Genomic DNA, 25,058 nt, shown 5'->3' with positions numbered 1-25,058 from the left:
AGCCATTCTAGCACAAACTGCTACGTAGCTCAGGACTAGCCGCCTATCAAGGAGCAGAGTTTCCCACCGGTATAGGCCTCCCCAGGCGCCATCTGCACCATTGATGTAACTGCTGTGCATATTTGTACAGTCAAATGTCATTATGTTTTTCATCATCTATTTTATTTATCATATTCATCCATCCATCCATTATCTATACCGCTTATCCTCACAAGGGTCGCGGGCGTCCTGGAGCCTATCCCGGCTGTCTTCGGGCAGTAGGCGGGGGACACCCTGAATTGGTTGCCAGCCAATCGCAGGGCACAAAGAGACAACCACACTCACAATCACACCTAGGGGCAATTTAGAGTGTCCAATCAACTTACCATGCATGTTTTTGGAATGTGGGAGGAAACCGGAGTACCCGGAGAAAACCCACGCAGGCATGGGGAGAACATGCAAACTCCACACAGGGAGGCCGAAGCCGGGATCGAACCCACGACCTCTGCACTGTGAGGCGGACGTGCTAACCAGTCGACCACCGCCCTTTATCATAGTCATAAAGAATTTATCTTTACAGCAATTCTTCATCATCATTTGAATTGTTGTGTGTACATAGAGGTGCTGTATAATGTGTGAGAGTGTGTTTAGAAGCTGTAAGCTGTTAACTGTATTTTTAAAGTGGAAGTCAACCCAAACATTTTTTTTCAAGAGTTTGTTCTATGCAGGCCCACTCGTTGAAACAGGGCATTCTGATATATATTACATTTGTGGAATAATAGTTAATCCACTAGTTTTTAGCCATCTCTGGGGGCAGCCATTTTGTCACTTCGACAACTAATCACAGCTCACCTGTTTTATGAAGATGGGCCTGATTGGTCGTTACCTGAGCCCTGAATTTGTGGTGTCGTTTTCAGTCGACAGAAGTGACAAAATGGCCGCCCTCTGAGATGGCTAAAAATGGCTGGATTTTGCTGCTTATCTTATATTCCACAAATGCAATATTAATCCAAATGCCAAATATATGTTTGGGTTGACTTTCTCTTTAAAAATTCAGTTAACAGCTTTAATGGTACACCAATAGCAGCATATGAGATAATTTGCCCTCCCTCTGGAAACCGCAAGTCTTCCATGGGAGTATTTAGTCCCGTTTACTCACTTCCTATACCCACCCGTCAGGTCCTGCCCGCCATATAAGGACCACCAGACTCGGTGAGCAATCCTTTCTACCCCCTTCCCTCCTTGCTATTCAGGGCGCAGTTGAAGATGAGTAGGCAGAGGGTGGGGGTGCGTTTTGTGAAGGTATTTGACAGACGCAGTGTGGGACTGCCATCCTCAGTGTGTTCTTCTCCTGGTCTTCAGTTTCACATCCAGATTGAAACATAATCATCATAAAAGCCGTAACCTACCTTATCCTTGTCGACGTCACGCTAATGTTTACAAGGCCTCATTGTAAACCGGTTTTCGGAACTGGGAGATGGGACCCAAAACAGTTGCTTTTATTGTTTTATCGCCATTGTCATCGTAAAATAATGTAAGATGAATAAGCACAGGCGCATACATCATTTGTTAGCTTTTTGCATCCGTGCTTGTTGTGATTTTAAAAAATTGTTGCGCATTATAAATTTGTCCCTGCGCCCCTCGTGAGGATATGGCGGTATAGATAATGGATGGATGGATGGATTATAAATTTGTGTCGATGTTATATCCAAGAGTTGTTTCTAGACTCCCTGAGAGCCCGAGGCCAGAAGGACTATAGAAGCCCACCCTAAAACTTAACTTAGTGAATACAGCAATTTACAAAAACAAGCCTGTTAGTAGGAGGGCGTAATAGGCAGATTCCAAAATCCTGATGTGTTATTGCAGTGTTCAAGGTTTTTTTACTTGTGTCGTTGTTGTGGACCAATTTTAGCATTCTCTCACTGGGTCCCTCATAGCAAACCAGTCATCAACAGCTGTAAAGAGCCCTACGCGGGGTATTTCTGATATGTCATTGCAGTGTCTTAAGCGTCGCCATTGTTTTGTCATTGATATGAGCTAATGGCAGCTAGCTACATGTTTGTGGGTAAGTGTCCCAGGAGGAACCAAAGTTCAGACATATTTGTGTCAATTGTCTTGCTGATGTTTGTAATTCTCACGGTATGATGGCCTTACGTCATTTTTCATCACTTTGTCTCATTCACGTTGCATTTTCCGCTCATTATCTATGCACCCACCGCTCTAAAGTTCCTGTTTTCAACCGCTTCCACCTCAAGACACATTCCCCTCCAAATTGTGATTGGCTTGCCTTGGTTCCCCAAGAACCCTAAAAGTTCAGAAGACTATATCTGGTGACCTGTAAGAGCCGGGGGGCGGGACCTGGCCGTCCGGTTTAAAGTGTGTCTGAAGCCTCACTTGACGTCTAGTCTCTCTGTTGGGGTGCACACGGATTGACCACTCCTTTGGGGCTTTTTTTTCCTTGGATATCTAGGGGGGGAAAGCTAATCCACAATCATGGTAAGAGACACAGTTCTAAAATGGACCTGTCGAGCAGCCAGAAGGGCATGGCGGTCATAACTACTGGCTTAATTTAAATTTGTAATAGGCATGTGTGAAATACAGTCGATTATTCATGGTAGAAAGACATTACAGACTCCCTACTTGAAATTCAAATGATTTTGTCACAAGACGTTTGTTTTTACTTTGATAACCTCTTTTTAAATGAAATTATCATTATTTTAACATTAGGACATACTAGTGTAATTCACTTTTATAACTTTTCACATGGTTTATCAAATTTGATCAAGATCAAGTTATTAAATAAACCTCCTTGGCCTAAAAAAAAACATCCTTACTTCTTTGTTTTAAATAAAAGCTAATTAGATTACACCTTGACTTTTGTTTTTAATTTTTCACTAACTAATTACCGGTAGACACACAGCTTGTCATATAAGAGCAAACTTGTTGATTCGGGTTGAATCTTGACAAGGGATTTCAAATTGAGCAAGGAAGTTGGGGGCGGGCGGCTAGAATGGCGCAGGGTGGGCTGCAGCTGCTCAGGTGCAGATTCCGCTTAAGTGACAAATTCCCAAGGATTGGATGTCTGCAGGCCATATACAGCCAAGCCTAATGTGTTGAGCCTGAAATAGCCTGGTTAATTTACTGCGAACTCAACAACAAGCCTTTTTAAGACGCTGTCACTGCTCCTTGTAAAAAAAAAAAATAATAATAAAAATATTCTAGTTATAGTATGTGAGCACTGAGCATACAATGTCCCAAAATGTGTTCCAATAGAAACACTCAGCATGCAAAGTGAGCATTTAAACAATGACAAAAGCAAAAAATATGATGCCCAACAATAAAAGTGAGAACGTTTAATTACAGACTGACGCGCAGCAAGAGGCCCGCTCCTACCTGAGCGACGAAATGCTGGCTGGTAAGTAAACTACGCAGTATAATTCACATTAAATTTCTGGTCACCTCACAGTTATCCAAGGTATCTCTCTCTTCTCTCTCTCTCTCTTTATATATATATATATATATATATATATATATATATATATATATATATATATCCTGAAAAAATGTGAAAAACACACACAAAAAAAGGGGTGGTGGGAAATCTGCAAACTGTTGTTTTAGAATATCGTAATGTAATATCACCAATCACCACTAAATGGCTGACATGTCTTATTTGCACTTACACTGGGGCTAATACTGCCCTATGCTACAATGTGAATAGGACTAATAATTTTTTTGCGGATTTGGAGTGATATGCAGGACAAACAGAGTCCATCAATGACATTAAAATGTGTGAGTGTGAGTTTAATCTTTTAATCGTAAATGTACTTTCCTATGTATTTAATGAATCTATATAACGAGTTACATGAGTTGACATTGTGAGTTGAACAATGGAAATAAATGAACTTTTCTGCCATATTCTAATTTCTTGTGATGCACCTGTATTTGATAAAAATAATTGTTATTGAACAAGTCCCCCTCTGGTAGCTAGCAAATCACGGGATGTTTACAAGAACACATTCCAACCAGGGTAAGACCAAGTAGATTTATTTCAAGTGGCCCTCTCTCTTTCTCTCTCTAGAGTTCAAGGCCGCCTTCGACATGTTCGACACCGACGGTGGCGGTGACATCAGCACCAAGGAGTTGGGCACCGTGATGAGGATGTTGGGACAAAACCCAACAAGAGAGGAGCTGGATGAGATCATTGAGGAGGTGGATGAGGACGGTGAGCCAAGAGGAGCACTGGAATGATGCAAGAACCTGTGGCTTTCATTTGCCACTGAATAAAAACTTAAGTAGGAGCTCACAGTGGAGTATAAACTATGTGATATGGCCTAATCATCAAATAATATATTACACATCAAGCGTGGGCAATGCATCCATTTTTTAATCCAACCTGCTGAGCATTTACATTTTCAGCAGTAGAGTAATTTGTTGCATTCATTTTGATATTTATTTCTACAGTTGATTAATTTAAATGTATTTATTCTTTTTAAATTAATTTATATAATACATTAGTTAATTGAGTCATTGAATAAAGAAACAAAAAATATAAGTCAAGGTTATCCTATTTTAGTAATTAATTGGTAAATTACTAACATTTGAAAATGACAATGAATGATTATCTTATTATCATACTTTTTTTTACTCTCAGCCCGTCTGTCGGTTTTAAATTATCAAATTTGTCCCTTGAGCACAAATGGTTGCCCACCACTGGGATGATAGACACAATATTTTAAAGAGTTACATTTGTAGTTTCCGTTGATGCTTAACATTATGGTAGCAATCAGGACTTTGCTCCGCTTTGAGAAATCAAATGAAGACCGGAATACAGTATTCAACCATTTACAGTATATTTGAGGATAAGCGGTTCAGATGATGGATGGATGGATTTCAAAACAAATGTCATCCAGGAACATTTACATTTGAAGGAATTGTTTCCAAATTAAAGCCCTCCAAAATCTAGACATAGCCTTATTATCCCAACTTCAACACTAAAAATATTCCACTCATTTTTAGTTCCAATTTCATAACAGCATCAATTCAAATCAACCAGTTACCTCTAAACTGTGTCACTTCTAATAGACACAAGCTCACACAAGAAGATCATTCACACAGCTTTGATAGCAATCTGGTGTTATATTTCAAATATAAAGACATCCTAAACCTACACGGGACTATTTCTATTAAATTTCAGAATGACGTCAGAAAGAATGCAAAAGCGACAAGGAAACCATTCCACCAAGTTTCAAAGCAACCTGACCTCAAACACTCATTCATCCAGATTTCAACATATATCCGACACGATGTGAAAGTCGAAAAGAAGAAATTAGATTAGATCTCACCAGTCCATAATGATGCACTGCCCTTTCTCACAGGCAGCGGTACCATCGACTTTGAGGAGTTCTTGGTCATGATGGTGAGGCTGCTCAAGGAGGACCAGGCCGGCAAGAGCGAGGAAGAGTTGGCGGAGTGCTTCCGTATTTTCGACAAGTATGACTGCACTATGACAAGGCTGCTTCTGTTTGTGTGTGTATTCATTACAGGTGGCAAAAGTAGTGGCGGTCCTAATTGAATGGTGCCCTGTGTACAAACCCATGGGCACCACCCTATTGAGTACTTTTACTGTTAAACATTCAGTTGACCTGTATACACACTACCACTGACATTTTTGGAAGAATAGGCTTCTAACCTACTAATACTTTAATGTAATGTCAATTCAACTGAAAATAGAAAGGACATCACAACTTGCAATCGCTGATTGTCAAGCAATAACGAGACCTCCATTGGTGGTTAGCTTGTGCCTAGAATTAACGACTCTGCAAAGCAAGTACGTACACATGTGACCATGACACTTTCACTCTCTCACTGGCTGTTTCAAAATATGAAGAACACAGAGTATGGTTTCGTGAACTCGCCATGTACAGTCCTCCTAAGAACACGAATCTCTTTGTAAATTGGAACGGCTGTGCATTTGTTAACTTCCACCCGACTTTGATGTACGCGTACTTCGATGATCAGATTTCAGCACGAAATCTTAAGATAATTTTCCCCCTGCAAGTATCCAACCAATGCATCCTTGGTTTAGGCTAGCTGACAAAAACAACATCCGGGTATTACATGCGTTCTTGGTTTATTCATTCTTTCCATTGGAACGTTATTCGTGCTGTGACTGATGACGTAAGAACGGTCAGAAACGCCAATTGAGAAATGGCTACTTTCTACAAACAATAAGATAACCTTAACTCCTCCCCGAATGCGGACATCTTCAAACAATGGAGATATCATACTTTCTTGATATCGAGAAACTCTTATTTCAACATTTATTTGAAAAAAAAACATTGCAGATCCCGTCAATATCTCCAAAATGGAGTCAAAATTCCCTATACAAACGCCATTCATGGTGCCAATAGAAACCATTTCACATAGTGTGGTTTGTTTTTGGAGAGAGGGGACGAGCTGCCGCTACGAAGAAATGCCACCACTAAGCAAAAATAATGATTACATTTGTTCTTTTTACATCATGACACAACTCAACCATTTTTTTTACTAGAATGGCAATGGCCTTTAAAGGGAAGTCAACACAAAACAGATTTTTTTCCAGAATATGGTCTATGCAAGCACGTCCGCCTCACAGTTAAGAGGTCGTGGGTTCGATCCCGGCTCCGGCCTACCTGCGTGGAGTTTGCATGTTCTCCCCGTGCCTGCGTGGGTTTTCTCCGGGTACTCCGGTTTCCTCCCATATTCCAAAAACATGCATGGTAGGTTGATTGGACACTCTAAATTGCCCCTAGGTGTGGTTGTGAGTGTGGATGTTTGTTTGTCTCTGTGTGCCCTGCGATTGGCTGGCAACCAATTCAGGGTGTCCCTCACCTACTGCCCGAAGACAGCTGGGACAGGCTCCAGCATGCCCGCAACCCTTGTGAGGATAAGCGGTATAGATAATGGATGGATGGATGTCCTATGCAGGCCCACTAGTTGAAAAACGGCATTCTGGTTAATATTGCGTTTATGGAATATAAGATAAGCAGCAAAATGCAACCACTTTTAGGCAGCTCAGGGGGCGGCCATTTTGTCACTTATGTTGTCACAACCAATCACGGCTCACCTGTTTTCTGAAGCTGAGCCATGATTGGTCGTTATCTGAGCCTGAGCAACTTCAGTGTCATCTTAAGTCGACAGAAGTGACAAAATTGCCCGCCCGTGAGCTAGCTAAAAACGGGTGGATTTCTCATATTCCACAAAGGTAATATTAATCAGAATGCCGTGTTTGGACTACTGGGCCTGCATAGAACATATTCTGGGAAAAAATGTTTGGGTTGACTTACACCTTAAGTAGTGCAACAAAGTGAACTTAATTACTTTCCAAAACTGATATCATAGGCCTGCATTTGTGAACAAATGATGTGTCTTCGCACAGGAACGCCGATGGCTACATCGACAGAGAGGAGTTCTCTCTGATCATCCGTAGCACCGGCGAGCCCATCACAGAGGATGAGATTGATGAGCTGTTGAAGGATGGAGACAAAAATGGCGACGGCATGCTGGACTTTGATGGTACGTGCAGACCGATGACTGAAGCACACTAGTCACAGCTACCTCGATAATGATGTTCTGTTCTGGCACTCACTGACTTCCATGCTGTCCTGTGCTCACCAGAATTCCTCAAGATGATGGAGAATGTGCAGTAAAAGCAGAAATACTCATGGACATTCCTCCTCACCCTCGCACCCCAGTCATAATTCATCAGCTCCCCTCATGCTGTTCACCCATGATCAATTCACTCTCCATCCTCAGTCACCCTTAAAAGAAAGATTTTGCACCCTGAAGAGGTGGTGGTGAGGGAGGGGGCGGTCTTTCTCTTGCAAGCAGACAGCTCATGGATGCTGTAAAGGAGGACTGTGGCTGATCCAATTCACGCACCCCTGCCCAGGAAGACCCCATCGCCCGCAGCCTTTTCTTCAAGCTCTACTCTAGATGTAGTCTAGATAGAACAGCAACCTAATACTTAGACCAATTCATTCAAAACCACTTCACTGTACAAAGAAGTTACCTGTTTGAGTAGCAACAACAATACATGAACTAACAACATGCTCACTTGTAGTCTGTCATATTAACAGTCTCTAAAATGTTGTTTGAGGAATAGCAATAAAATAATGTTGTTTCTTGTTTTTGTCCACTGTTTAAAACGTTGCCATAAGAATCACAAATGTAAAAAAATCAAATATAGTTAAATTTGGTTTGACTTTTTTTTTTTAAAAAAATGTTTGCACTCACAATCACTATTGAAAGATCGCTTGTAAAATCCGAATCAGACTAGCTTAATTGATTGTACCACTGGGTGCAACAAAATGGAACAGACACAACCCATTCAAGATACATAGAAAAAACAATGACCGACAGGGGTATACAGAATGGTAGTCTGCTGGGTTGTCCTTTACAGCGCCTCATTTTTGCAGATGAAAAGAAAAAACATGAGGGGGAACAGTCCCAGACTAAGCTCTGGGACGGGGAGCAGGGTATGTATTTTGAAAAAAAACTAAGGCACACATTAATACACCATGCACAGAATACCACTTGAAGGTGGGGAAGTGTCAGGGGGAACATTACAGCCTAGATGCAGAGCAGGCCTGGCAAGCCATGAAGGTGTCACCACATCCCACCTGCAGCTGCGCTTTAATAGAGGAAGGGAGAGGGATTGGCGGGTGGAGCCAACAAAAAGCGTTGGTTTGTGTGATCATATGAGTGTGTGTGTGTGAGCCTTGTTGCCATGGAGATGACCTTAGCTGGCTACCAAACTGGAACAGGAAAATCGGTTAAAGTTAAAATTTTGGTAAAGATTTTCTGCCAAAATGACAATAACAAGCACATTAGGCAAAGAAACATGAAGTCGACAGAATTTATTTGCTTTAGTGGGCCACATATGTGGGCCAGATCTGAATTTGCCACCTGTACTCTAAATTGTCCACGATTGCCCGTGTTAATGTGAGTGTGAATGGTTGTTTAGCTATATGAGCCCTGAATAGGCTGGTGACCAGTCCAGGCTAGACCAAAGCCTCTTGACCAAAGTCAGCTGGGATGGGCTCAACCCTAATGAAAAGTGCTGTAGAAAATGGATGGATGGAAAAATAACGCAATTACAGTAACTTTTTGCTGTAATAAAATAACCACTGTTTTACAAACCACTTGGCCTTTTAAAAACAAGTGTGATTCCATTCACTTAATTAGCATGTATGCATTTCTTTAACTATGGAATCCGGATTAAAAAAGCTAAAAAAAAGAAAAAGTTAAGAGTCACTGAGCACTATACAAAAAAATCTGCTAATTCACAAAGCATATTTTTATTAAAAACTGTTCCAGGGTGCATAAGATCTACTTAAAAATTAAATGTTGAAAACAAGATCATGTATGGTGTGCACGTCATTAAATAATGAATATACAGTCCAAAAACATGCATGTCATTCATGTTTAATTTGTCCATGGGTGTGAACATGAGTGTGAATGCTTGTTTGTGTCCTGTTGACTATTCCAGAATGTAAAAAGATGGAAGGATGATGTTTATGAGCCATAGTTTGCCTCATCGAAAGCTTTGCGGGCCCTCTTGAGCTCCTCATTCATGGTCAGCAAGTCTTTGACTCTGGCAAACTTTCTGGGATCCTTTCGTATGAGGAAGACAATATCCTCCACCTGGACGCGACCCTGGCGCCCAATGGACATGGCTTTGTGGGTCATTTCTGTGATGAACTCGATCACCAGGTCTTCAAGGATATCCACTGACTCGGTGTATGGGTTCTGGTCGTCCCCGAAGCCATACATCATGCATCGGAGCTCCTTGGAGAAGAGCCTTTTTCGGCGGCCGTGACACACATCTACACCGCTGCAGCTCTCGTCCAACTCCTCTTCGAAACCAGTCTCGTCCTCCTCATCTGCCATTCTGCTGCAAAAACGAATAGCTTTTAGTTCTCTCTCTATCATTATCTATCTATATATAAATGATTATTATTCAGGGTTAAGTTTCCATACATTGGAAAAATAGTCATCTTTTAAGAAACCATTTAAAAAATATATAATATGGGTTATGACATGGGTTAGTCCTAGACAGGCTGATACAAGCAATCATCAAAGAGCTCTATTTTGCTTTAAGAAAACTGGGAAGCTACCATCCTCGTTTTAGTAGGAAATCAATAAAAAGAACTGTCACTCCACATCCCGGCACTTCGTATCTTCGTCGGACTCCTTCTGTGAGGATCAACATTATTCACAAAATGTTTTCATGTTAAATTCGATTGCAACCATCGTGCATGCGTCCAGAGTCCGGCTCGCGGTATGGTTCAATTCTTTGCCCTTTATTAAAACGCATCTTAGGGTATCTAAAATAAAGGTTAAAACCAGTATACATGAACACGTATGTGACACAGACATACTTATTTAATCCAAGAAAACCTTACATCAAAATTCGTCGAAGACTCAAACCAGCCTCTTGCTTCAATTCTGCATCCGTGTCGTCAACAGGAAGTGAGTCTTGGCGGAAAACCGAAGCTTTTTGCAAACACTGCCCCCGTGCGCCGCATTTATTACTACCACACTCACTTCCCAGAACGTGTGTTTTTAGTTAGTGATGAACAGTATCGTTTTAAATGTTATAATTAAATTTAGACGTAATATCACTGATTACCGACTCTTCTACTTTCTATCTTTCAACGCACGCTGCCCGAAAGCATTCTAAGGACATGTAAAAGGTCTGTATTTGTGCGCGCGGCGTCAAACATATGACAGCTGATACTGAAGAGTAGGACTCTCTCAGTTATTGAGTTTAAGCTTGCTGCGTTGAAAATAAATGCAATTCTTAGGCGCTAATGTTCATATTAATCAGTCGAGTTCTTAACTAAACTACCAGTGTGGATACGTGTGCCAAATCAACGTAATCTTGAGAGCGAATGCGTTGCACCTTGTCGTTGTGGCAATCAATAAATCAGCATTTTTCACCACTTGATTTAATCGATACCAATCGCTCTCGAGCTAACATTAGCTCTTAGCTGTAGCTAGAAAGTCGAGCTAGGTTGAAAATAAACGCCGGGACACGTCAAAGTTGTCGGCGTTACCGGTGAGTGCTCCACCTTTCACAATGAACATAAATTGGCATCTGAAGTCGTCGTGCTAATCATAGCTTGCCATATTGAACGCGTTTCAACGCACCGGCAATTAGTGTGCTTGTTTAGCTTCTCTAAATGTCTTATTTTTGTCTAAAAATCACTACAGGTGTTTAAAGAGGGGGATAAAGTTCACTCTGCAGATGACACTTGTAGACTGTGTATGGCGTGTCCGGTCCAGTTCCTCTGCAGGGCGTTCCGGACTGTGGGACTGGTTCTCCTCTACTATGTCTTCTCTATTGGCATTACCTTCTATAACAAATGGCTAATGAAGGTAAGTCGCTGTAGTTTTATTTGAGAAAAGAAAGTGTTTACTGACTGGTGAAGTATTTCACTTGTCTGACTTTGTTACAGTCAGTGTGGGCTCAGTTCGCACTCAATGACAGGTTACAAATAGTTTCAGATACTATGTGGATTAGGGACATTTTTTTTCGCAAAAAAAAAATACATAAATCATTGCCTCAAAGAGTGTTTGCAGCCTGGTTGACATTGCATATGAGAATAGTTTTTAACTGCCTTATCATGATATAGGGAAAATAAAAAGATTAGATTATATAAGCATTAAGCAACAATACTTTCACTCTGATTTTCATGTTGACACATTTGAATATTGATTCTATATTTTAAAGCGGAAGTCAACCCAAACATATTTTTTTCAAGAATAAGTTCCCAGCAGGCCCACTAGTTGAAACACGGCATTCTGATTAATTTTGCATTTGTGGAATATAAATTTAGCAGCAAAATGCACTCGTTTTTAGCCATCTCTTGGGAAGGCCATTTTGTCTTCTGTCGACTGAAAATGACATCACAACTGCTCACAAGGACCAATCACGGCTGATTCAGAGATTCAGATTCAGAGAACATGTCAGCCGTGATTGGTCGTTGTGAGCAGTTGTGATGTCATTTTCAGTCGACAGAAAACAAAATGGCCGCCCCCGGAGATGGCTAAAAACGAGTGCATTTTGCTTCTTAATTTATATTCCTCAAATGCAAAATTAATCCGAATGCCGTGTTTCACCTAGTGGGCCTGCTGGGAACATATTCTTGAAAAAAAATATGTTTGGGTTGACTTCTCCTTTAAAGTTAACCAATATTAAACTTAGATTAAAATGCATAATAATATGCTAGCTTTAAAGGTCACTTAATTATTTCCTACCTGCAATGATGTTGATGTAGGGTGTAGGGTTGATGTAGTAATGAGTAGGGAACTAACACAACACCTCCCACAAGGATACAAGATTGTATAGATGTATGTGTAATAAATAATGAATCCAGTGTTAGCCTACTTGTGTACAACTGTTGTAAATGGTTAGAATACATAAAGGTAAAAACAATCGGCGTTTGGCCGATTATTTTTGGCCGATGTTTGAAGGGGCGTGATCGGTTGATTTAATCGGCCGGCCGATGAATCGGTCGGGCCCTAATATACATACCGCAATATAATATTTATGGCCAAGTAGTTACTTCATGCAAACATTTACTGTCATTCTGACTTTACTACTGCATTAGTTTTGGTTCCCACTTCATAAAGCAAGTGTAACATAATGTCGAGTTGCCTCCATCAAGCACAGAGGTTCGTGGGTGCCAGGTGCTGTTTCCGAACTTTTATTGCTGGTGTTTTGATTGCATAGTTGATAGGTTAGTTTGACAATAAAGACCACTCGGGGCCCTCTACTGACTCATTCTTGTCAGAGTTCATTCTGCTAATTGCGGGAACAACTGCTCACTGTATGCAGCACTCCAGTTGAGTTAGTTTCGTCTGGAACAGTTTTTAAGGAGACATATTATGCATTTTTTCCCCATAATAACATTTTTAGAATTACTTTATGTCAAAGTACCCCACGGATAAAAAAATAAATAAAAATTGCTGAACACTTTGCACACCCTGCCTAGTCCGTGTCTTGCTGAAGTTAGCCGTTTTTCGCATGCAACGGAGTAATGTATACACGTCCAAATAACCGGTATGTGCGTCTTATAAGAAGCGAATGCTAATCTGTGCATCCATCCAACAAAACTCAATGCAGCTCTGCTTATCTTTGAGCTTTGATATCTGTGTGGGATGTAGGTGTTTTTGAAGGATAGTGTCTCTGCATGATAGTGTTTCAGACTCTGGCCTTTGACCAGCCAAGTTGATCATGTCATTGGCGGGAAAACTCAATGTTATGTAAATTAGCCCCACTGTGAGGTGGAAGTGCAGAACACCTCACGCACTGACACAGGAAAATAGCAAAACGACTTACCGGTACTTGGTTGTTTAATTTCATACATAATGGGGGGGGCAGGCACTTCAGAGACTCAACTGACTGTGTACAATCCCCCCAAAAGTCAAATTTGTCCCATTGTATGTTCCATTTAAACATCTAGATCACTAGGCCAGGATCAAGTTTTCCTAGCAAGATGAAAAATTTAGGCTTTTGTGAAAAAGATTCAAAGGCACATCAAATGTTCCCCAAGTTGCCAGTGAAACAATATTGTCAGTATGATTGATGTTTGAAGGGGCGTGATCGGTTGATTTAATCGGCCGGCCGACGCGCACTCAGCTTTGCCTCATGACCTTTTCTGTGTAACCCCCACCAGGGCTTCCACTATCCACTTTTCATGACGTTAGTCCACCTGGCCATCATCTTCTGCCTGGCGGCACTGACTCGATGGGCCATGCAGTGCTGGACGGGGAAGACTCGTGTTATCCTGAGCTGGACGGATTACCTCCGGAAAGTGGCTCCCACAGGTGAGACTTGATGGGTTTGTTTATTTGACAGAGGAAAGTATTAATAGCTGGACTTCAAGTCAAAAAAATAAAAAATAAAAAACGCATAAAGAAAGAAGTTTCCTGATTTGCCTGTTTTCTATAATGGAGCCTAACAGGTTAAAATGAGCCATAGCGCCACCTTTGGCAGCGGAGGTGCACATACTTTGGCCAATAATTTGTTTTTAACACAAGAAGCGATTTAGTGTCTTAGCGGTGCTCTTGCTGTTCCTCTTTCCACCAGCGTTGGCAACAACACTGGACATTGGGCTCTCCAACTGGAGCTTCCTCTTCATCACCATTAGCTTGTAAGTTAATAACGTTAACTCGACCTTATTACATACCATGTACCGGTGTACATAATTTTCCTCCTGCTCATTGAGTTCTGTTTGTTTTCCAAGGTACACCATGACCAAGTCTTCTGCAGTGCTCTTTATTCTCTTTTTCTCTTTGCTCTTACAATTGGAGGAGCCGGTGAGAATCCTTGTATCAAATGAGACATATTGTTTTTTTGTTTTGTTTGTTTTTTAAACAATTTAAAATGATTCCCAGGTGTCTCAATAACATGTCTGTTACATGCTTTCGTCCAAATAGCCCAACGATCAACAATTACAGCATACTCTTTGGTCGTTTCTCGTTACAAATGAATAAGAATACAGAGAACGATCTCGTGAACTCGCCAAGTACGTTCTTAAGTCTTCTTTAAACTCCTCCGGGCAATGCCTTGCGCGGTTTGCGTTTATACTCGCGCGCGATCCACACGCGTTGTTTTGAAAATGTGTTGCAGTTTCGCTCCCAAGTTGGGGGGCGTCGCTACGGCTGATACTGACGAGGATGCCGCTGTGCGGAATTTCCTCTGCCTTTTCATGGCCAATTCCGGTCAAGTGAGGTGACAAATAAATTGCCCTCAAATTACTGAGCCGGGGAAAAGTGTATGTCATACATACATACGACATAACGGACCAGTCACGAAGAAAGAAGAAAATAGTCTTTACGAAGCGCGTACTCGATAACATACTAAGAAGGCTAGTCTCTTTGTAATTGCAATGCCTGTGTACATGTGAACTCCCCCTCATGGAGACAGTAAACATTGAATTACATTAGTCAATTAGCGTGTGGGGCAGTCTGTGGAAACCAACATTACTATAATGTTCATTAAAAAGATCAAAAAATTAAACAAGAATGAGCAGCTGTCTCGTATGTGGCAACTCTACATGAGTAAATGTACAGCGCTTTGTGCGGTTGTTTAATTAAATTAGTAGCAGAGAGGAAAACAATCATTGTTTTCCACTTATTGTGATATCTGCGTCCACCAAAGTCATTTATTAGTATAGATTATTTGGTCAAAAAAAAAAATATATATATATATATCAGGGTTTGAAAAAGGTGTGCATCCAAAAGATTTTTCCACCTTTATTTATATTGAGAAATTGGGCGTTTCAAAGTATTTTCTCCTATTTCTTGGGGTCTCTCTTCACCAGAACCCATTCCTGATTGTAGTGGTGCTGCTGATCGCCAGTGGCCTGTTCATGTTTACCTTTCAATCGACCCAATTCAACCTGGAGGGCTTCCTCATGGTGCTAATGGCGTCCTTCATCGGGGGGATCCGCTGGACCCTCACTCAGGTGCTCATGCAGAAAGCCGAGCTGGGTCAGTGATGAATTGTTGTCCGTTTGATAAATACGCGCCGTGCGCTGCTGTTATGGCGGTGATCAGAGGCACCTTTGACTAGGGCTGCTCAATTATGAAAAAAATATTTAGCGCGATTATTCAAATGATTATTTTTTGGTACAAAACAAGACAATGTTTAAATGTAAAAAATCCAAAGACAAATAAGGTTCTTTGATGTAAGTCCTATGTAAGTTCCGTTTGGACCAAACAAAATTGATCAAATTAGTTATTATAAAATAAAAAAGGTGCAAATGTATGATTTCCTTGTGTAAACAAACATAGTGCATTGGATATAAATCAGAATATTAATAATCATTTTTTACGATTATGCCAATTTTGTAATCATGGAGTTTAATAATCGCAATTGTAATTGAATTTTGATCAATTGCATGCAGCCCTACCTTTGACCCATTTTGCCCCAACAGCCAGTTTGAACTGGATCGTTTAGATCCCTTTTTGACAGACAGACATCCATCACACGATGCAGGTCAACCTCATCAGTTTTTCCCGTTGGACAAAATGGAAATGGAAACAGTCGCAGATCTTGACTCTGCCCCCCAAATCATGAAATAAGTCTCGTTTTAAGATCATGCATAAATAAGATTATTGGTGATTTTTATTTTTCCCCGCTGTGCATTTTCACAATAATTAATTGTATGACATGTTGACATTTTAATATGGTTTCCAACGTAATGTCACTTAAAAGAATGCATTTTCCTTCATAATGCGATTCATTTTTAAAAAGTCACTTAGCCCATTACTCTCCTCGTTGAAGTCATATTTCATCTTCCTAAAGGCCTCCAGAACCCCGTCGACGCAATGTACCACCTCCAGCCTCTCATGTTTCTTGGCCTCTTTCCTCTCTTCCTGTACAATGAAGGTGAGATGAAGCCTTAGCTGGGGTTTGTCCTCCTAGACAAATGCCAACAGTTGTCCACAGTGCACCCAACGTGACTGTTGGAAAAGATGTTCATCAGCTCTTTGTCCTTATTGTGTGTGCGTGTGTGTGTGTGTGTGTGTGTGTGTGTGTGTGTTTGTAGGATTGAGCCTCAGCACCTCTGACAAGTTATTCCGGGTGACGGAGTTGTTGCCGCTCTTGCAATTAGTCTTCTTACTAAGCATTGGAGGAATCCTGGCTTTTGGTCTTGGCTTTTCAGAGTTCCTGCTCGTCTCGAGAACCTCCAGCCTCACGTTATCCATATCAGGGATCTTTAAGGTACTGTTTTATATGAGCATTTGTGTTTAATTTGCATGTCTGTCTGTCCAGTTGTACTGCATTGAAATTGACGTGAAATCATGAAACTGGTCACCATATGATGGAAAATGTATACATACTGTGTGTAGATTTCTGTACTTTCTTACATAACTGTAAGTCTCCCATAAGTGACTTGGTGAAAGGAGGAAGTCAACCCCAAAATGTTCTTGACAATAACGTGCTCTATGCGGCCTCACTAATATGAACACGGCTTTCTGATTGATATTGTGTTTGTGGAATATGAGATAAGTAGTAAAATCCACACATTTTTGTCCATCTCAGGGGGCGGCAATTGAAAATGAAGTAACAGTTGCTCAGGGCTCAGATAACCAATTATGGCTAAGCTTCAGAAAACAGGTGAGCCGTGATTGGTTGTTATCCGAGCCCTGAGCAACTTCGATGTCATCGACAAATGCAATATTAATCAAAATGCCATGTTTAAATTAGTGAAGGCGCATAGAACATGTTGTAAAAAAATGTTTACGGTTGACTTCCCCTTTGATACCAACTGACAGAGATGGTGGGTACCCTTTCGTCATCCGTCATTCGCCTTTTTTTTCCGTGGGGAAAAGCAGCCAAGTGCTATCTTGGTTGACACGTAAACAGTTGTAAACATTTCAATCCACTCACGATACTTACAGCTGGTAAGTGGATGTGAATAGGAAATTGGCCAGCTCATGAGCTTTAAATAATGTTTATGAATTATGAAACCTCTGCCGTTAGCCTCTCTCCCACGGCGTCACGCATGGAGGATTTTTTTAATTTTTAATTTTTTTATTATACAAATCCGATATGTATCGGATACAGTATCTGCCAATGTGAGGAGGGCATTATCGCACAGTTATACCTAATTATTGCGTTCTTGACATCATTAAAATGTCTTGGACACACTCCGTTTGCTCAAACAACACAAATAAATAGTCCAAACTACTAAACGATATGTAAACTTTGTTGTCACTGCCCGCTTTTGACGCCTGTGGAGTTATATACAGTTTGATCTATGTATGCCGGTTGTTTCTTGTGTTCTCTCAGTGTAAACACAACTGTATTTTGCATATGTCTCACTTGAAATGTTCATGGAAATAACATCCCCAAGAAAATCACAATTGAGCACTTAGACCTGCAGTTTAATCCAATTTCTGTCTCTTGTACGCTTTTCCTGCAGGAGGTATGCACGCTGGTTCTGGCAGCATCGCTGATGGGAGACCAAATGAGTGTCCTCAACTGGCTGGGCTTCGCCGTATGTCTGTGTGGTATTGCTTTGCACGTCGGACTCAAAGTCTATTATTCCAAAAGTGAGTACAAAGTGAGTTTTAACAAGTGCTGCAACAATGAATGAAAATTCCAAACAGGAAGGTCATTAAAAGCTATTGAAAGGTAATAATAGGATTTTACAAGGTATTGAATTGTGTGTGTTGAAAGTTTTTTTTGTGTTCAAGTGTATTGCTGCATGAGATGAATACTGAAACCATATTCGATGGTAGTTCCTATTTTAAATTTGGTTGCATAGTACTGTATTGGCCATCAGTTTTAGGCCAGTTTTTATAAAAATCAAAATCAGTGGAAGAAGTTTCCGATTAAATCAGTTGCAACTCAGTATCGGGTTGAGACGGTGTTAAGTATCACTTTTTCAAAATTTTACGATACCAGGAATAATCATCTTGCATGGGAACTCGTATTTACCAAGTTACTGATACTGTAACTTCACCAGCTTGGACAGCCACTGAACTCCATTCATATAAAGTAACACCAGTCTGTTGTAGCAATATACACTGGAGCATTTCAATCAGAAAGAACCTTGTTAATTGTTTGTTAAAGTGGCAAAACCTTTAAGTGAATAGGATTTTTTTTTAAGTTTCATTTTATTATTTTGCAATCTTAATGTATTAGTCAGTGGCTAGCTAGCTAGATAGTGGTTAGCAAAAATAAAATAGGCATAAAAACAAAGGAATGTAAATACATGTTAATCCTTAGCGGCTGTCTGAAATGAGGCCTTAGTGACCCCCATTTTTCCTCTTCCCCTTCAGATAAGAGTCCGTCCTTACGGCAGCTGAACAGTAAGAGCCCAGAGCTTGAGTTGCCTTTGCTGCGACATAATGATGAAGACTCTGCAGCTGAAAATGAGGAAGAAGAAATCACCCTCCACTGATCTAATCAAATATTTTGACCTCTGGCGTCAGCCAATTGACTTTGCATTTACTTCCGAAAACCTTTCAATTTACAGCCTACTGCCAAGGGTGAATGATAACAACCATGTCAGTTTGTTTTATTTATAATCATTTAATTAATTCCATGCTCATTTTGGCCTATTCACCCACAAAGTGAATCTGTAACTTCTCTATTTCAGGGTGCACAACATGTGATTGAAGTTGGTTATTGAGGCTTTAATGAAATACTGTAGTAGAATCGAATGGGATTGTTTACAATGCCAAAGTGACATATGGAATATTGACATAGGAAGCACAAAGGTGTAATTGTCATATCAACTTTCTTGCAACCACATAAAGTTGTCAACCAAGTATATAATGCAGTACAGCACTTAAAAGTGTGGTGACAACGTTTTTAGTCGCTTCTCAAATTCTTCGTTTTTCTCTTTTGTTTTCCCCAAATAAATAAATATCAGACAAATATAATCCCAACAACAACGTAAGCGGTTTTCTATAACTGTCAGTGAGTCTTTCAAATCTTCTATAGAGACATTTTGGCCCACTCTTCCTTGCAGAATTGATTTAATTCAGCAATACTGGAGGGCTTTTGAGCTTTAACGGCCTTTTTAAGGTCACGCCACAGCATTTCAAACCTCTAAGATGGACTCTCAAAACAGCCAGAACAGAGATGCGTTTAACACTTGCAAGGTTAATCGTTTTGATGCTGAGTCTTACAAGATAGGTCTCGAATGATGTCATTAATGACAGTAGTTGGAACTCTCAGGTTTTTGTGCAACTTGTCAAAAATGATGGGTTGAATTCCAAATCTTAGGATGTCACATGGGTATTTGAGTTTAGACATTCCGTCAGTTTCATTTGTAGTCATTTTTAATTGACCAAATACTTGCTTTTACTTTTATAAGAAAGTTAATTAATCAGCATGAGTTGGCCCTTGATGGGCCTTGAATTCTAACACGCAATTAGATGCTTTGGATGCACATTAACATGGAGAAAGTCTCTGTCATTTGACAACTTAAGTAGCAAAAAATGATGCATGGAAACTACAATTTCAATTGTTTTCCACAAATTCATTCACCTTAAATGGCAAATTATCAGCGACTATGAGTGGCTGTCATTTCAGGTCATGCCTCAGCTCTAATGTGCCTTATTTACCTCACAGTTTTCAATTGGATTCATAAAGCTAAGTTTTATAGAACTGTACAACTGAGTCTTTGAAATACATGGAAACGTTAATTATTATTAAACTATTGTTTTTTCTGACATCTTGATTGTGTTGCTGTCTTTGTCACTGAGTAGACTGTAACAATTAAACATGTATATTTTTTCCTTAGAACATCAACCCTATTGTTAAGTAAGTGCAAAGAACACTTTACAATTTACATGACAATTTACATTACATGAAGTTTACCAGTCTGGGGACCCAATACTTATTTTGCTCAATAAAATACACAGTCCAAGTTTTACACTTGCACATTCTTGATAGTTACTCTGTCTGTTACCATAGTCAATAAGCTACCACAAAAATGATAGACTATTAATATCTCTGTGAGCAAATTTCAGCAGAGGATCAACTTATTACACCCTCAACTTTAAGTGCAGCTCATACGTCTTCTATGTTAAAAATACCATCTTGTGGTCCTTCAACACTGCAAACTGTTAACACACGTTTAACCAGTTTTTACTAGCAACTGTACACCAATTCACCTGTCAGTTTAGCCTCATGAAAGGTGTTCAGAGAAAATTTAGGATGCAAGTCATTTCTCATGCAAATTTGCCACATATACTACTCATTTTGTTAGCCATTGGGATGAGAATTGAAGACGAAAGTTGCTGTGCTCACACTACATCTGTCTTTATTTTACATGTTTTCCAGACTTTAATGTAAAACACGAAACAAAGTAGTTTGGATGCTGCAACAAATGTTCAGCGTCTCTATGGGAGTACCGCGCATAGATATGGAATAAACCTCGCCTTGGCGTGTTATCGTGCGTCAACATCATCGCCATATTGAATGTGGAAAAGGATTGCTGAAGCTGCCTGGGTCATTTGATACTTGGATACACGACAAGCTTTTCCATTCAGAGTAAGGTCTCATTGGATTAAGACAGAAAATGACTTTTGATTGTATTTGGCCAATGTTACATAATTTTGCAAATACATTTTTCTGACTTTATAGTTGAAGTTCTGGAAGTGCTGTGCGTCGCAACCAGCTACCCATCAAGGTCCTCTATAGCTTTATTGCCTCTGTATTCACTCTTGTGCTACGATGCTGAGTTAACTGTTCTCAAATTGTGTCTGTTTCCTAAATTTAAAGGGCTGATGAACAGTCAAGTGAATGAGTTCCAGTCAATCTCCGGGTATTTAAAATAATAAATCACAGATTATCAAAAGGATCACCAATCAGTTACACATATTTTAACATTGTGGTCTTTGTTACCCACAAGTCACACGGATCAGGACCATTGTAGACAGTAAGTAATTATTTCATTTTTGTGTTTATTTTTTTAATCATCACTGTATTGTTACATACAGTAGGTTGGTAGGTAACAACAGTTACATTCTACCTATATAATAAACATAATCAGTAAACATTTATAGTCAAACGTTACATATCATATTGTCTGTGTCCTGTGAAAAACATGTACTGTATGTGCATTTTTGTCACGTTAATGGGATGTCTATCATGTGGAAACCCCATTAACGTAAAAATGAGAGCGAACTATTTTTCACAGGAGAACGCCGAAATGTTTTTTTTTTTTGGTTGTTTTGGTTTGTGCGTGTGTGCGTGTGCGTGTTAAAGAGAAACATTAACTTAGTGCACTTCGTATGTTGTCGCTTCAGTCCATGGATTTGTATTACAGGTTCGATATGACACATCCAATATGGCGGGCACACTGGCGTATCGTAGCAACGTTGCCAACTCGCACAAGGCGGGATCTAATTAATATGATGTCTATGGTACCACGCCCATGAAGGAGAGGCCGCAGTCCCTGGCTAAGTTTTGGAATCACGTTACTCCACACACACGAGCCGGTACCGGAGCACTGAGTGCATAATTACAGTACTTGCTGGACTGCTTAGGTCGGTGTCGTTGTCATCAGTTTCACATTCGGACACAATATGCTCTAAATGTGGAGTACTGATTAGCCTAGACCTGAAGCAGCACCGCCACCAGGCAGGTAAGCGCTCACCTTGCTCCCCCCGCAGCCTCCACACTGCAAACCCCTTCGTTGTTGTTTAGCATTCTTTTTTGACTGATGTACTGGTGAGACACTTTATCTTAACATTTTCTACTTTTGCCGTTTGTATCTTTCTTTATTACGGCGCAGGTGCAATCTAGTCTTTGCTAGCCAAACTTAAAAAGTCATCTTCATTTTTTTTCAATTCTTCCAACAGACAACAACGACTAGAGTTAATATTATATTTAAAACGCTCTAGCTTAGTTGTTATCATTAAATAAAATAATATAAAATAAAATGGGATTCGACTTAATTGATTTCTAACGTCATTATAACAGGAAAATTACAAAAAAAATGTTGAAGGAGTTGTTTACACAACCAATCGCTGTATTTCGAGACAAATCCCAGCTACTAGCCATCCATTTCTCTAATTTAATACAGTGTGTTGTAATATATTTATAGTTATTAGGTTAGGTTATTAGGATTAAGCGATACAGATTTGACAAAACCGTTATTATAGTGACATACTACTTAATTTCTGTGTAACCCGTGCTCGCAGTATTCATTGTTTAGGCTATGGCATCGTGTTCTGTTTTTTTTTATTTTAATTTTTATTTGTGTGAGTGTATTTTTTATTGTATGATATTATACATGATATAGAGGGGGTCCTCGGTTTACAGCGGTTTCCCGGGCTCTCATGACATTTCAAGGTTACGGAAGGTGCTCACTGAAAGTCATCACTCAACACAGGAAGGCACGCTTGGTTACGACCTCACTCACATTTTTTCCTTTGAATATTTGAAGTTCATGGCCTCGAAGTGTTTCTAGCTGTAAGCAAAAACACAAGAACAGGGGTCACTAACTTTTTGGAAACTGCAAGAGCTACTTTTTGGGTAGGCCTACTGATTCATGCGAAGGGCTGTTTGATACACATTTCTGAAATAGCATACTTGCTAAATTAACTTATTGTATTATTATTACTAATTATTAATGACTGCTATTCATTTAACCCTAACCCTAAAGACATTAATCGTGTTAATTATTTCTCACAATAATTGGGAAACAGACAAGTATCATTATGCAACACTTTATTTCTACAACACTCTGACAGTGTTTACATTTTCAAATGGTCAATTCTAACAAAATTCCAAGAAAATCACAATATGCCACTACTGATAAGCTGTTTTTAGAACAGGTCAGTGGGCTATTCATTGTCCTTGAGAGCTATCTGGTGCCCGCAGCCAAACCCTGCACTAGAAGCTGAAAGCTATATGATCCATGATAATATAAGCGATACTCTAGGATATTATAACACTGTTATTATGTTAGTACATGATTTTATTATACTATTTTACTATACCTTTATATGTCGTACAAATCCGTTACTAGCAACATAACTAATAGTAATGTAAAAAATAAAATAAAAGTAAAGCCAAGTGTTTAAAATGACTCCAAATCTTAAAAGAAGACACACAAACGTTGCCTCCATTGACCTGATCCAGAAGTAATTGCTTTGTTATGTTATGCTGAAGCCAAACTTATCATGTTTTAACATGTTATTACATTATCACATGAAACTTATCACATTCAATGTGAAATTGAACTTTTCTTTTTCTGGTGTGGCAGCAATACGCATCCATAGTACTTCCCCTCATCTCAGGGCACAATTTAACAACCAAACTACAGGTAATCTCATTATTATCGCTTGACACTTCCAGAAATAATAAAAATGGGGTCAAAATGGAGTCACTAGCTTTACATAATGGTGCTACTTTCTGTGTGTCTGACAGGCAGACAGACAGTCAGTCAGTCAGTCAGTCAGTCAGGCAAGCACAGACACATATGAGGCATGAGAAAATGGAAAGCATCAGAACCATGATGGCATGCAGGAACTCTTCTCTGGTGATCTTCTTTATTTGATTAACGAATTAATCAAGGGGCCACAGTAGTCGCTAGTTGCCCATCCCTAGTGTAGGTAAACAATCACTCATACGTATGGATAAGACCATCGGTGGACAAAAGTATGGTCCGCTGGCCACATACAGCCCACTTCCTTTTTGATTACGCTCTCATTCACTTGAACAGACCCGGCGCCGTATGGGCCACAAAAGATTTTACCACAAAATTCAGTATTTAGTAGGGATGTCACGATATCCATATGTCCCGATACGATAATATCACAATATGAACCTCACGATACGATAGTTATTGCGATATTGTGGAGAGGTTGGCGATATATAAAAAGCTCATAATACTGTATAAAAGCTCATGATATTGTTAAAAAAAGAGCTCATATAAAAGAAAATCACAATATTCTGTTTTTGCACATACTGTAATAACAGCATTCACAAAGAAATAGGCTTGGCCAGTCATGCGCTCCTATTGGCTCAGCAGTGCAAAGGCACTTACTTGCTAAAGTGAATCTTAAACTGCACTAATAAACTAACCACCAGATGGTGCTGGAACTGCACAGCCGGAAAACAACTTGGGCTTTTCAACTAATTTGCTGCTATTAATATCATGGCATGACGACGACGATATCATAGCAATTTTAATATTGCGATGTCACAATATTGCAGATATTGTGACATCCCTAGTACTTAGTAATTAGTAAATTGTGAATATGGTTAAGTATTGTTGTAAAACACAATATATGTGTATTGTATAAGCTGTGTTTTCATGACTGGGCGGCGGCAGGTGGCTGGCTGTCTCTTGTTCGCTTATAACCAGAAATTGTGAGTATGCAGTGGAATTCCTTTCCCCGCTGCGCAAACACAAGTGTTTATGTTGTCAAAAGGCTGACATTAGAGTGGATTACGTATTTCTATTTCCGTTATTTTCGACGAAAGAATTTGCTACCAATTTTAAAAAGTGATGATGATGGTGGTATTGTTTTATTTTGTTTTTGGG

At 39.8% G+C, this 25,058-nt stretch overlaps 4 protein-coding genes across 10 annotated transcripts in view; 3 read left to right on the top strand and 1 right to left on the bottom strand.

Annotated features, from left to right (window-relative positions):
- Positions 1-2,396: 2,396 nt before the first annotated feature.
- On the top strand, positions 2,397-8,148 carry tnnc2.2 (troponin C2, fast skeletal type, tandem duplicate 2). The gene is made up of 6 exons (XM_086043893.1): positions 2,397-2,475; positions 3,343-3,394; positions 4,061-4,204; positions 5,358-5,472; positions 7,400-7,536; positions 7,639-8,148. Exons 1-6 carry the CDS (start codon positions 2,473-2,475, stop codon positions 7,668-7,670), a joined length of 483 nt encoding a protein of 160 aa, XP_085900019.1. The 5' UTR covers positions 2,397-2,472; the 3' UTR covers positions 7,671-8,148.
- Positions 8,149-9,296: 1,148 nt separating this feature from the next.
- Positions 9,297-11,326, bottom strand: taf13 (TATA-box binding protein associated factor 13). Of its 3 annotated transcripts, none has more exons than XM_086026684.1 (2): positions 10,404-11,326; positions 9,297-9,916 (listed from the first exon to the last, which is right to left on the bottom strand). In XM_086026684.1, exon 2 carries the CDS (start codon positions 9,910-9,912, stop codon positions 9,538-9,540), a length of 375 nt encoding a protein of 124 aa, XP_085882810.1. In that variant the 5' UTR covers positions 9,913-9,916; positions 10,404-11,326; the 3' UTR covers positions 9,297-9,537. The 3 variants fall into 3 exon arrangements, with proteins under 3 accessions (XP_085882810.1, XP_085882800.1, XP_085882792.1); XM_086026674.1 differs by having other exon boundaries at positions 9,297-9,913; positions 10,428-11,322; XM_086026666.1 differs by having other exon boundaries at positions 10,428-11,316.
- On the top strand, positions 10,530-20,237 carry LOC147153261 (solute carrier family 35 member H1-like). Of its 2 annotated transcripts, none has more exons than XM_086026653.1 (10): positions 10,530-11,083; positions 11,239-11,403; positions 13,707-13,857; positions 14,120-14,183; positions 14,277-14,349; positions 15,357-15,525; positions 16,343-16,426; positions 16,587-16,762; positions 17,967-18,096; positions 18,829-20,237. In XM_086026653.1, the coding sequence occupies exons 2-10, from the start codon at positions 11,293-11,295 to the stop codon at positions 18,948-18,950; spliced, it is 1,080 nt and encodes a 359-aa protein (XP_085882779.1). In that variant the 5' UTR covers positions 10,530-11,083; positions 11,239-11,292; the 3' UTR covers positions 18,951-20,237. The 2 variants fall into 2 exon arrangements, with proteins under 2 accessions (XP_085882779.1, XP_085882770.1); XM_086026644.1 differs by having other exon boundaries at positions 10,531-10,718.
- A 754-nt stretch (positions 20,238-20,991) lies between these two features.
- The window catches only part of LOC147153260 (collagen alpha-1(XX) chain-like), a 33,603-nt gene continuing 29,536 nt past the window's right edge, over positions 20,992-25,058 (top strand). For 2 of the 4 annotated variants that reach the window (XM_086026623.1, XM_086026613.1), the window contains exons 1-4: positions 20,992-21,052; positions 21,146-21,191; positions 21,284-21,326; positions 21,414-21,440. In XM_086026623.1, the coding sequence (XP_085882749.1) occupies positions 21,305-21,326; positions 21,414-21,440 (49 nt within the window). In that variant the 5' untranslated portion in view covers positions 20,992-21,052; positions 21,146-21,191; positions 21,284-21,304. Of the gene's footprint in view, positions 21,053-21,145; positions 21,192-21,283; positions 21,327-21,413; positions 21,441-21,949; positions 22,149-25,058 lie in introns of those variants that run through there. The other 2 variants (XM_086026635.1, XM_086026628.1) reach the window with 1 other exon arrangement.

This window comes from Filicampus tigris, chromosome 1 (genome assembly GCF_054856515.1).
Source record: "Filicampus tigris isolate MCC_2025a chromosome 1, RoL_Ftig_1.0, whole genome shotgun sequence".
NCBI classification, from domain to species: Eukaryota; Metazoa; Chordata; class Actinopteri; order Syngnathiformes; family Syngnathidae; genus Filicampus; species Filicampus tigris.
This window is presented reverse-complemented; position numbering and strand designations above follow the sequence as displayed.